The following is a 12,936-nucleotide window of genomic DNA, read 5'->3' as shown; positions in this document are numbered from 1 at the left end:
GAAGGGTACAAAACCATCTTGCCTACCAATATTCAAGAAGATACCACCAGATTCATTGGGAAGTGCTTCATATTGCATCAGGACAATGACCCAAAACACCCTGCCAGTTCAGTCAAGGAATTTGTAAGGGCAAAGAAATGGAAAGTCTTAGATTGCCCAAGTCAATCTCCAGATTTAATTCTGATTGAACATGAATTTCACCAGCTGAAGAGGAGAGTAAAGGCACAAACTCCCCAAAAAAAGCAACAACTGGAATTGGCTGCATTAAAGGCTGGGAAAAGTATTTCAAAGGATGAGACCAAGAGTCTGGTGATGTCTATGGGTTACAGACTCACTGCTGTGATTGTGTGCAAGGGATCTGCAACTAAATAATAGCTTTTAATCTTTTATATCTGCCTTATGTTCAACTGTCTCTATACTTATGCTCACATCAATGAGTGGGATGAACTCTAAAAGTGCTGTTCTTTTATTTGGTAAACATGTGTTGAAACGGCTAATAATAAAATTTGACATTCTGTAGTTTTGTCTCATATTCATCTTTTAATCATATTTGCAAATGTCTTGACTCCACAGCCAACAGAGCAATTTTGTCTTTATTGTTCCAATACTTTTGGAGGGCACTGTATATATACATGTATGTGTGTATATATATATATATATATATATATATATATATATATATATATATATATATATATATATATATATATATATATATATATATATATATATATATATATATATATATATATATATATATATATATATATATCAAAATTAGTTATGTTTTGTATTAAAATATGTATCTTATTTTTAGGAACAGGTGTGTCATTCTATCCTTTGTATTTTTACGTTATGGCTCCTGTTGTGTCAAATGTCCTGTTTGCCTTCTCTATGGCTATTTGGAATCTTTTCATCAGGGAATATGCATAGGCTCCGCCCACACAACAGGTGTAGTCAAACACAACTCGGTCACACCTTGATAGGTTGCCATGGTGTGTGGAACGTACCATTCTGTCCTCTGTAGAAGGGGGGTCAGACTTTCTTTAAGTTTTAAGTTAGACTAATCTTATAAAACCTAATATAAATCGAATTAAAACCTTTAGTAATTCCTTATAATTCTGTATATAAATGCATGTTGATCTACAAAAATGTAGTTGGGTTATTTTATTAATCCCCTGCTGTTTCTTATGTGAGTGGTTGTGTCCAAGCATTGAGTCTGCTGTGAGACAGGTGTGTGTCAGTCAGAGATGGTCTATCTGATCTTTAAGATAGGGTTATATGTCCAGCCCAACGTCACAGTCTTACAGATGGCTGTGGACGTGAGACAACTGAGCCAGCCTGGGCTTAACTAGCCCAGAGACAGCATGGCATTGACTCTTGATCACTCTAAAGAGGAGTACTTTGAGTTTGACTCCTCTTCAGAGATCCTGGAAATATCTAGCTCGTCTTACTTTAGCTCAAACAGTGCTGATGATGAGGATGGTGAGGAAGATGCAGAGCCATACACTCTGGAGGAAGGTACAGTACTTGTGCCCTTTTGACATTTCAATCCTTTTAAAAGTCAAAAGTCTTTGTGCTTTTATCAAAGAGACGTGCCGTCACAGTAACTCAATCTAAACAGGTTTTTCCATCCATGGCTGGTGATGACATACCTGGCTAAAACATTTCAAATCTACACAATACATCAGATTCTTCTACTTGTTGGGATTCCTCTTCTCTCTGATCGTTTCACTATTAACAATATTTGGTGTGAGTGTAAACACTCAGGCAGTCATTAATGATAGAACATTATTACTAATGTTAGTGCTGAAGGAAATTGGTAAGTTTGAATCATTAAGTTTCAATGTATTAACCATACAGTTTCAGGAACAAGTATAAATATGTTTTAGCTTTTATTGTGACTAATTAATGTCATGGCCTGCTGTTTAGATTTATTACTAATTTGCCGTGTCCCAGAACATTTCATAAAGTTTATTATGTCAACACTGCACAGACCGTTCTCATATTGGTACAGCATGCACTGCAAGTGTGCCATTATATAACTAGAGTAATAATTAACTATATCAATCATGTTTCTTTTGTTGTTGTTGTTTTATTTTACTTTTGAAAAATTTCCCATAGGGATCACAAATAATTACAAAGAAATATGCAAGTACCACACTTAATTAAATGTAAATTTTGCTCTTATGCGCCAACTGGTCTACTTATGAGACACAAAATGTATTACTATTGTCAGTTCATAATAATAATAGCAATTATAATAATAGTTACTGTTATTATTACTTGTATATTATTGTATTTAACACCAAAAACTGTTTAAAAAATAGCTGTAAATAAAGATTAAAGATTATTTATTATGTTTTACAAGAAAATACTACTTCTTTCTACTTCAAAATGCTAGTAACATCTTAGTTGAAACCTATAATTAATTATTTATAAATATTGTATTTTTTAAATAAATGCACTACTTCTTGAGCCGCAAATCAGCATATTAGAATAATTTCTGAAGGAACGTGACACTGGAGTAGTGATGCTGAAAATTTAGCGTTGATCACAGGAATAAATTGCATTTTAAAATCTATTCAATTCAACAAAAATGTTCACAATATTACTGCTTTTGCTGTATTTGGGGTCAAATAAATGCAGACTTGGTGAGCAGAAGAGAATTCTTTAAAAAAAAACATTAACTGTTCAAAAACTTTTTACTGCTAGTGTATATGTAACATTATTTATTACCCAGTGACAGTCACCCCACAGCAATTTTAAGTAGGTATAACGCACTCTGTGCTAATGTATTTGATCTATATAAACAGGTTTATAAAGATATGCTTATGATTTGTATTCTAGACCCACATGTTTATTCTAGGTGAAGTTAGCTGTGCATTTTAGGGTTAACATTTTTATAATCAGTTGCATGTATTAATAATTGTGACACTGTTACACTGTAATATAAACGTACATTATTAATAGTTATGCTTTAGTACTGTTTAATGCATTAAAATGAGGAGTACCAAATTACATGGGTTATATCGTTCATGTGCTAGCTATGTTGCATTATGCTCTTTAACAGTGTAGCAGTCAGTAGATAGATTATACCTGCAATATTAAATTGCATTGTTCATTTGAAAGCATACTGTATATAGAACAAATAGCATTATAACTCACCAACAATACATTTATAATGCATTATATTTACAGGTTTGATTAAAAGTGCTTTTCAAATGTTTATGTATAAATCTGCACAAGGTTATTTCAAGTCTAAGAAAGTCACCTTTATTAATGCACTAAAGAAGACATGTGGGAGCGATTACTGCCTGACTGCGTTCTTTGTGTCCAGTTTACACTGTGAGAATAATTGTCTCTGTGCAGTGGGAGCTGGTCTGATGGCAGGTCATTGTGTACGGTTGCTCTTAGTTTTTTGTTTGGTCTGGTGTTGAGCGTCATGGTACCGGAGTCAATGAAGTGTATGTGTGCCCATGTTGGTGGACGGAAAACTTTGTTATTGAGTGCGAAGCACCCTGTCCTGGGAGCTTAGACCAGCAGCTCTTAATAGTCTAACTTGGCTTTTAATGAGTGTTTGCCCATGTAAATAAACCTTGCTAAGCAGGTTAATTCATTTGTGATGGCCATTGAACTATGAAAGGTACATAATGCGATGTCCCTCAAATGTGGTATATGCTGTATGTGGTATATATTCTGTTCAGTGAGGTTTTCAGTTGCCTCTAACATGGCATTTACACTGTCTTTACACTGGCTGTTTTTGAATAATAGGAACTGTCTAAATATGTTAGAACATAATTATATAAAATATTATTTATCTTCTTTTTATATTTATATATATATATATATATATATATATATTTATTTATTTATTTATTTATTTATTTATTTATTTATTTATTTATTTATTTATTTATTTATTTATTTATTAATTAATTTATAAATGTATTTATTAATTTAATTTATTTTATTTATTTTTATTTTTTTTATTGCATGGCTTTCTCCAAAATAGCCAACGATTAAAAAAATAAATAAAATTAATTCATTATAAAACTTTTTTTTTCTAAATAAATTAGGTTTTTTTTATTCAGCAAGGATGCATCAAATTGATCAAAATAGACAGTAAAGGCATTTACAATGTTCCTAAATATTTTTATTACAAATAAATGGAAAAATATCATGCCTTCCACAAAAATATTTAATGTCACTATTGTTTTAAACATTAATATTGAAAATACATTTTTCATGAGCATCGGATCAGCAGTAATGACTGCCGAAAATTCAGCTGTGCTATCACAAATAAATACACTTTAAATTATGTTATGCAGAAAACACAGTTCCTTTAAATTGTTAAAATTTCACAATATTGTTTCAAAATAACTGTTTTACTGCATTTTTGATCAAATAACCATCCCCAAACTTTTGAACAGTGGTGTATGTTTTTGTATTTATTTTATAAATCATTTATTTTCTAAAAATAATATTAAACATTTAAGCTTTAAGCCATTAGATCAAATGAGAAAAATCATGAGAAAAATGATCATTTCAGTGACCTTTCTATCTAATATTTAGTTAGTATGGTTAGTGAGACTATGATTTTTAGCATTATGATTTTTTATATTGATTTGGGTGGTTGAATTATTAAACACTATTGGAGGCCGGCCTCCAACATTTAGGACTTTGTTTGGTTTTCATTCGTTCGCAGGAACATTAAGAATAGTTCTTAAATTAGAATATTATCACACAGCAATACCATTGCTGTACTTTTGAGATGCATTGGGTGGGTTTGTTAGGTTTACCATTCAGCCGTATCCTATCAGCCATTGTTGTAGCGTGACTCACAGTTCATAACAACATCTGCAGTTCTACGTTTACCCTACAGTACAGTATAATGAAACCACGCGTCAAACTATAGCTCCTCAATAAATATTTTCAACCTTGATCAAATAATAACACACAAAATGTTCTGTATTATTGCTTGAGTAGAGAAGAATACAGTATGGAGCTGATGTGTGTTTAAATGAGTCCTGCTCCAGGAATGTTTCTGTGAGGTTTATAGCTGGGTGTTGCTGGCAGGTCAATGTCTGGGTGTTGGATTCAGGTGCTGGGTAGAGTCTGTACTGAGTGTGACGCAGATGGAAATGTCTGCTTTGCATTCGATTCTTTAACACCATACTTAGGTCAAAGAGTTCTTTTTAACTTTTTGAACAATTGGAAGCATTATCATGTAGTCTAGTGTCCTTCTCACCAGCAGTACAGCGATTATGTTTAATATGCATTGTTTATTATTGCCCTAATGAAAAAGAGTTTAATTGCCAGAATTCTTTATTTTCTATATTTAATATGTTTTAAATTATTATTATTATTTTTTTAAATAACTATAAGCCATTTGAGTTAGATTCCCTTAAGTGTGAACACTGAGGTTTCATAACACACACACACACACACACACACACACACACACAAACACACACACAAATAAATAAATAAAATAATGGGAGTTCCCATTATGTACATATAGTTTATGATTGCTCAGTGCTATCTGTAAACTGGTCATTTCATCTTTGGACCACATTATTGCATGATAATATTTTAAAGGTTGCAATTATATTGTATTAAATATGCTTTGCTTCGAACACGCAGGCAGGGTGGATCTGTTGGATGTGGCTATAATAAATCTATTGAGATATTTATAAGCTGGAAAATGCTGACCTGTTGATAATGAGAAAATATGATGGTGGTAATGGTAGTGTTTTATCTCCATTGTGATAAAATAGAAGTTTTCCCAGGAGATGAGATCTATTATAGCAAAGATTAGATTCTGGAAGAAGTTTAGTTAGACCATGTGAACAATATGACCTGGAAAAGAGCCAAAACATTGGTTTTTTAGATCATTATTTGAATTTTTTTTTTTTCATCCATTGTGAAAAAAGAAAGATGTGCACTTTATTGTATTGAATGTATTGAATGTATTCAAATTCTAAAAGTATATTTAAAAAAAACGACTTTGTAAAAAATCTGTCCTACTTAAGTGGGTCAGAAAAGCACTCTAAAGTTCAGCTAATTGCATTTAATATAAATTTGAACTATAATGTATTTTCATTTGCTGACAATATTCAGTAATGCTATATTCATTTCAAGTCTATTATTTCCATAATAAGTACTCTTTTTAGAAGTTTAGGTTGTTCAAGTTAATTTCTTTTTCACAAGTAATAAATATTCAGATGTAACTCTTATGTTACATACTGGTACTTTTGTGTTTCAAACGGAGTTTGTCATTGAGTATCTCATATTCCATTTGTATTCCTCTGTTCCCACAGTTCTATGTGCTGATCGAGTGGGCCAGATGACTAAGACATATAATGACATAGATGCTGTGACACGTCTCCTAGAGGAGGTAAGCCGTGGGAAAGTGAGAGGATGGGTCATAGCAGTCATTTCAAAATAAGAAATCGAGTGAAAGTATTTGTTGGTGTAAAGCGTGGCGCACATGTTGTGATGTAGGTTTTTCAGTGTACCATAATAGTTCATGATTACAAAGGTATCATCCACAGTCTTGATGATGTTCCCATACGTTTTTGAGAGATTGCAATTATTGTGAACTAGATATAATATCCATGATGTTTCTTCAGGAACCAGGATTCTGTAAAACATAGTAATAAAGTCTCTGAAAGCTATCCAAATTAACACAGACTAAGGAATTGTTTGATTGGGATTCTGAGCTAAACAGAAAACATATAGGGTCACTTTGTGTTCCTCAATTCAGAAAGAGCGGGATTTGGAGTTGGCGGCTCGTATTGGCCAGTCTCTGCTGAAAAAGAACAAAACCCTCAGCGAGAGAAACACCTTCCTGGAGGAGCAGGTGGAGCACATACGAGAAGAGGTAAGAGAAGAATACTGAAAACTGAGACAAGCCTGTTGGCTAATGTCATTTTTTTCTTTATAAATTTAGTGCCACTAGTGGTGCCGAAATTACACGATAATAAATAACTTTAAAGGAACACTCCACTTTTTTTGAAAATAGGCTCATTTTCCAACTCCCCTAGAGTTAAACAGTTGAGTTTTACCGTTTTTGAATCCATTCAGCTGATCTCCGGTTCTGGCGTTAGCACTTTTAGCTTAGCTTAGCATAGATCATTGAATCTGATTAGCCCGTTAGCATCTCGCTCAAAAATGACCAAAGAGTTTCAATATTTTTCCTATTTAAAACTTGGCTCTTCTGTAGTTACATCGTGTACTAAGACTGACGGAAAATGAACAGTTGCGATTTCCCAGGCTGATATGGCTTGGAACTATACTCTCGTTCCGGCGTAATAATCAAGGAACTTTGCTGCTGTACCACGGGGGCAACAGGCGCAATGATATTACGCAGCGCCTGAAAGTAGTCCCCAGCTATATCATAACTAGTTACCTAGCTGGGGACTACTTTCAGGTGCTGCGTAATGTCATTACGCCTGGTTGCAATATGGTTCAAAGTATTTTTAACACCATAAAACAGATTTAATCTAAAAACATTCTTATATAAAACAGCACAGACTATTTGAGTATACAGTTATTGTTGCATGCATACAGTGAGTGTTTGTATGCATCCATGCAGGTGTCTCAGCTGCGTCACGATCTCTCGATGAAGGATGAGCTCCTGCAGTTCTACACAAGTGCAGCTGAGGAAAGCGATGGAGAATCTGCTTCTTCCACACCGTGAGTCCATGTACTAAATTTGAACGATACCTCAAACTGTGGACTTATTTAATTTTTGCTGTTTAAATGTTTTATTTTCAGTGAGGAAATTTCCATGTACTGAAGTAGGCACATCTGTCTATGATTTTTCTTTGCAGTATTCGCAGAAATGACTCCTCTTTCACGGTCCCGAATTACCTCCCTCTGGATTCACTACAGAAGAAACTCAAAGACCTGGAGGAAGAGAACATCGTCCTGCGATCAGAGGTGAGAGAGTGAGGCCTGAGCTCGCATCCTTAAGCTGCTCATAAGAATGCTTTGCATAATATTATTCAAAACAGCCTCCATTCAAACTTATCAGAGTTTCAGGCATATCACATTTCCAAGACAAACACATATGTAAAAGCTTCATTGTCAGATAAAGCTTATTGCCAGTTATCTGTGCGCTGTAGTAAAATACAACTTGGAAAAACTGTAATAATAAGCAAATATACGCACATCCACATAGAAATGTTGTTAGCTGAAATATAACTTAAAGGGATAGTTCACCCAAAAATGAAAATTGTGTCATTAATTACTCACCCTCATGTGGTTCCAAACCTGTAAGACCTTAATTCATCTTCGGAACACAAATTAAGATATTTTTGATGAAATCTGAGAGCTCTCTGATCCTCCATAGACAGCAAGGACACTATCACGATCAACGCACAGAAATGTAGCAAGGACATCAGTAAAATTTTCCATGAGGGGTTCAACCGTAATTTTACGAAGCTACGAGAATGCTTTTTGTGCGCAAAGAAAACAATGAACGTAATCTCGTAGCTTCTAAAATATTCTTGTAGCTTCGTAAAATTACGGTTGAACCCCTGATGTCATATGGACTATTTTATAGTATCCTTGAGTATAGTATAGTGATAGTATCTTTGCCGTCTATGGGAGCTCTCAGATTTCATCAAAAATCTTCATTCGTGTTCGGAAGATGAACAAATATCTTATAGGTTTGAAAATGAAAATTTTGTCATTAATCACTTACCCCCATGTCGTTCCAAACCTATAAAAGCTTTGTTCGTCTTCGGAACACAATTTAAGATATTTTGGGTGAAAACCAGGAGGCTTGTGACTGTCCCATTGACTGACTGAATTAACACTGTCAAGGCCCATAAAAGTTTGAAAAACATAATCAGAATAGTCCATCTGCCAACAAAATAACGACTTTATTCAACAATTCGTCTCCTCTGCGTCAGCGTAGTACCATTTTGGAGAATATCCGCTGGACGCAAACGGCATACGCTGTTCTGTGTCAGCCGCACCACACAGATACGTCTTCTATGTTTATTTACGCTTTGATTTGAACGAAAACAGCGTATCCGGTATATGCTATTTGCGTCCAGCGGATATTCTCCAAAATGGCGCTATGCTGACGCAGAGGAGACAAATTGTTGAATAAAATCGTTATTTTTGTTTTTTTGCGTACAAAAAGTATTCTAGTAACTTCATAACGTTACGGTTGAACCACTGATGGCAGATGGACTATTCTGATGATGTCTTTCATACTTTTCTGGGCCTTGACAGTGTTAATTGTTTGGCAGTCAATGAGACAAGCCTCCTGGTTTTCATCCAAAATATCTTAAATTGTGTTCTGAAGACGAACAAAGCTTTTATGGGTTTGGAACGACATGGGGGTAAGTGATGAATGACAAAAATTTCATTTTGGGATGGAGTAACCCTTTAATGACAGAATTTTAATTTTTGGGTGAACTAACCCTTTAACTTTTAAAAGTTGTAGATTGAGTCAGAAGTAAAATCATACAGAAAATTCACCAGCACATCAGAATGTCTCATTTTCTCGATGTTTTGCCCCCCCTCACTGTAACTGTAGATCTACAGTGACGTGTGTTGGGCATCTGACCCCAGCAGACGGGTGGTCCATTCCTCACTGACTATGAAATCTACATCCGCAACTACACAAGATCTATTCACAACAACATTTTAGAAACGTCAGTAACAATAGATGAATGCAAATCACAAACACATCACAGTATAACATTTCTCAGTTTATGTGAACCATATTAAACTGGGCCATGACATGAAAACAACAAGCCTGTGTAACAACTCTATAGCTTTGCTTTTTGCTGTAGTTTAAATTCAGCCTAGATTGTTTTGTGCTAAAACATGGGCAAAGGATGAGTCAAGTAAAATGATGCCTCCATTGTTTATTCAGATCACGTGTGTGTGTGTGTGTTTATAGGCAAATCACTTGGAGACAGAGACCATCTCGTATGAAGAAAAGGAACAACAGCTTGTAAATGACTGTGTTAAAGAGCTCAGTGAGTAGATCCGCCTATTACACCATCAACGATCATATTCCCTAGAAATGTAAACTGGTATTACATAATCATCCTACAATTCATGTATGCTATTCATTACCTTATTGTTCCATCCTTGTGGTATAACAGTTTAGTTATTAATGACATGAACTGCACATACTGAGGGGCTAATCTATAACTTACTTTGAATAAGGATTTGGGACTTTCCATGGTTTTTGTTGTTTGACATCTATCTCTTCCCCCTTAGGAGATGCTAATATACAGATCTCCACGATTGCGGAGGAGCTGGCTAAGAAAACAGAGGATGCCTCTCGCCAGCAAGAGGAAATCACACACCTCCTCTCTCAGATCGTCGACCTGCAGAAAAAAGCCAAATCTGTGAGTTCTCCTCACTGTACAGTAGACGTGATTAATACACGGAGCTCTGGTTTCAAATTATATAACACAAAATGCAATGTTATAAATATAAAACTATATGAAAAGTTTACTTTAGAAGTGTAATAGGTTACAGATTGGAAGTTACCCTATTTAAAATGCAATAAGTGGTGTAACTATTTCAATTACTTTTTAAAGTAATGTAGCTGGTTACTGATTACATTTCTAATGAATGTTCTCAACTGTTAATCATTTTAATACATTTAAAGCAGGCAGGGTTAACCTTACAGTAGTACTCAACACTGATTACTGTCAGACTTTTGAAATCCTTCATCACTTGAATTAAGATTATAATAATTTAATTTTAAAGCACAGCCACCACAAAATCTGACTTTAAAACCTCTTTATACTTTGAGATGCTTCTGAGGTTAAATACAGATTTAAAATTATTACAAGAAATAATTTAATAGCTATGATACTGTTTTAAAAAAAATCTAATCTTTGCATAGTCGTGTCAGGAAACACTGGCATCTTTCAATGCCTTGGGAAAAAAAACAGTTATTCTTTAAAAAAAAAAAAAAAAAAAAGCCTTTAAATAGCAGGAAAAAAGCCTTTTTAATAGCAGAAGGCATCGTGCACAACAAAAACAGGCAAAGCTACAAATTATTGTGTGTAATGTATTAGTGAGGCATAATCTTGACTGTTTTGTCTTTGGTTAAAATTCAGTTAGTTTGTTGTACTGTCAGTAATAGGAAGCATAGTTCGGTCTTAACAATCAAGTGTAATATTTGTTCTTTTTTCAGTATGCATTAGAAAACGAAGAGCTCACTCAGCATCTGGGAGCTGCTAAAGATGCCCAAAGAGCACTAACAGCAGAGGTAACACGTGCACTCAAACGCACCGGCATATTCACATACTGCAATTCAACTAAAATGCCACCATATAACATTTAATGATAAACATAGGCGTGTATAATCCTTTGAATTGTTTGATTTGAATGGAAACCCTGATCTGACTGATTAAATAAATGTGACTGCTGTTTTCACCTGCTATCAGTCTCTTTATCTGTTTCTTTCTGTAGCTGAGGGAGCTGGAGGACAAGTATGCTGAATGTATGGAGATGCTTCATGAAGCTCAGGAGGAACTGAAGAACTTCAGGAATAAAACACTGCCTCTTAGTACACCGCGACGATTCCACTCGCTCGGCCTCTTCCCCATGGTGAGAAATGGAGAACAATAAAATAATGTATTATTAATTTGTATTATTTTCACAAATTGTTCACTTAGTATGTACTAAACGGTAAGCAGTATACTAATATACTAAATATACTAATACACATACAATATCACTGTCATTCCCTGGCTAATGGTGTGTTTGTGCTTTGTGTGTAACAGGACTCTTTAGCTGCTGAAATTGAAGGCACCATGAAGAAAGAGATTCAGATGTCTGATCCGGACGTAGAGGAACAAAGGTGTGTTAGTGTGTCATTTCCTGTGTCCTGCCTGTGTCTCATATCCTGCATGAGTTGTTATGAATTTACATGCTGAGTCAGTTTCAGAGGAATATAAAATATATTCTAATCTCTGTTTCAAGGCATTTTATGTTTAATTTTTTTTAGCTTACTGGTTAAAGATCTGAACTGATAACTTAATGGTTGTAGGTTCAAATCATCTAAGTATGACACTGACCTCTGTATATGCTTGTCTTCTCCTTTTGTTCAGGTTGCACCCTAAACGTGTCTTTTTGACAGTGCGTAACATCAACCAGACTGTTCGGCAGCGCTCCATGGGCCCGTCCCCTATGAACATCCCGGGGTCCAATCAGACATCCTGTGGGAATTCCAGGCGTTCTAGCTGTCTGAGCACACCCCGATCAAGCATGTACGGAGGGGATGGTGTCGAAATGGACAACCGCACTAATAGTATGCTGATGGAAACCCAGTCAAATCAGGATGGGTAAGAGCATCAAACGTGATTTTAAACCATTAATGTTTAAGCAGTATGATAGAAATGCATTGTGTGTGTTTGCTTTACTGTTTGTTGACAAATTTTAGTTTGGGGCTTAGTAAATGCACCAAGGTTGCATTTATTTGTTCATAAAACATTGTAATATTGTTATAATTTAAAATAACAGTTTTCTATTTTAACATATTTTAAAATATATGAACAGCATTTACTGTATGTTAACTTTTTTAGTAGATTTTAATGCATCCTTGCTTAATAAAAGTAATATTTTTTTCTTTGGAGGAAAACTGTAGTGTATATGCACTACCGGTAAAAAGTTTGGAATAATTACAAATTTAATAAGTGATAATAATTGTGCACCAAATCAGCACATTAGATTGGTTTCTGAATAATAATGTCACTGAAGATTGGCATGATGGCTGCTGAAAATTCAGTTTTGCCATCACAGAAATAAATAGCATTTTTAAAACATATTACAGTAGAAAACTATAACTACTATACTGATTACTGATTCATCTTTAATAACTCAAAATGGATATCCATTTTTCCAAACTTGTAGATTGACTTTAGAGTAACTAGTGTTCTATTT

At 34.5% G+C, this 12,936-nt stretch overlaps 1 protein-coding gene across 6 annotated transcripts in view; it reads left to right on the top strand.

The window, feature by feature from the left end:
- Window positions 1-12,936, top strand: part of LOC306887613 (trafficking kinesin-binding protein 1-like) — a 60,064-nt gene that overhangs the window by 38,131 nt on the left and 8,997 nt on the right. For all 6 annotated transcript variants that reach the window (XM_079445488.1, XM_079445490.1, XM_079445489.1 and 3 more), the window contains 10 exons: window positions 6,324-6,400; window positions 6,770-6,886; window positions 7,601-7,701; window positions 7,839-7,947; window positions 9,929-10,007; window positions 10,255-10,385; window positions 11,186-11,260; window positions 11,464-11,601; window positions 11,778-11,854; window positions 12,105-12,338. In XM_079445488.1, the coding sequence (XP_079301614.1) occupies window positions 6,324-6,400; window positions 6,770-6,886; window positions 7,601-7,701; window positions 7,839-7,947; window positions 9,929-10,007; window positions 10,255-10,385; window positions 11,186-11,260; window positions 11,464-11,601; window positions 11,778-11,854; window positions 12,105-12,338 (1,138 nt within the window). The remainder of the gene's footprint in view (window positions 1-6,323; window positions 6,401-6,769; window positions 6,887-7,600; window positions 7,702-7,838; window positions 7,948-9,928; window positions 10,008-10,254; window positions 10,386-11,185; window positions 11,261-11,463; window positions 11,602-11,777; window positions 11,855-12,104; window positions 12,339-12,936) is intronic.

Source organism: Barbus barbus, assembly GCF_936440315.1.
Source record: "Barbus barbus genome assembly, chromosome: 21".
NCBI classification, from domain to species: domain Eukaryota; kingdom Metazoa; phylum Chordata; class Actinopteri; order Cypriniformes; family Cyprinidae; genus Barbus; species Barbus barbus.
Note: the sequence above shows the minus strand (reverse complement) of the source record. Positions and strands in the feature narration are given on the sequence as shown.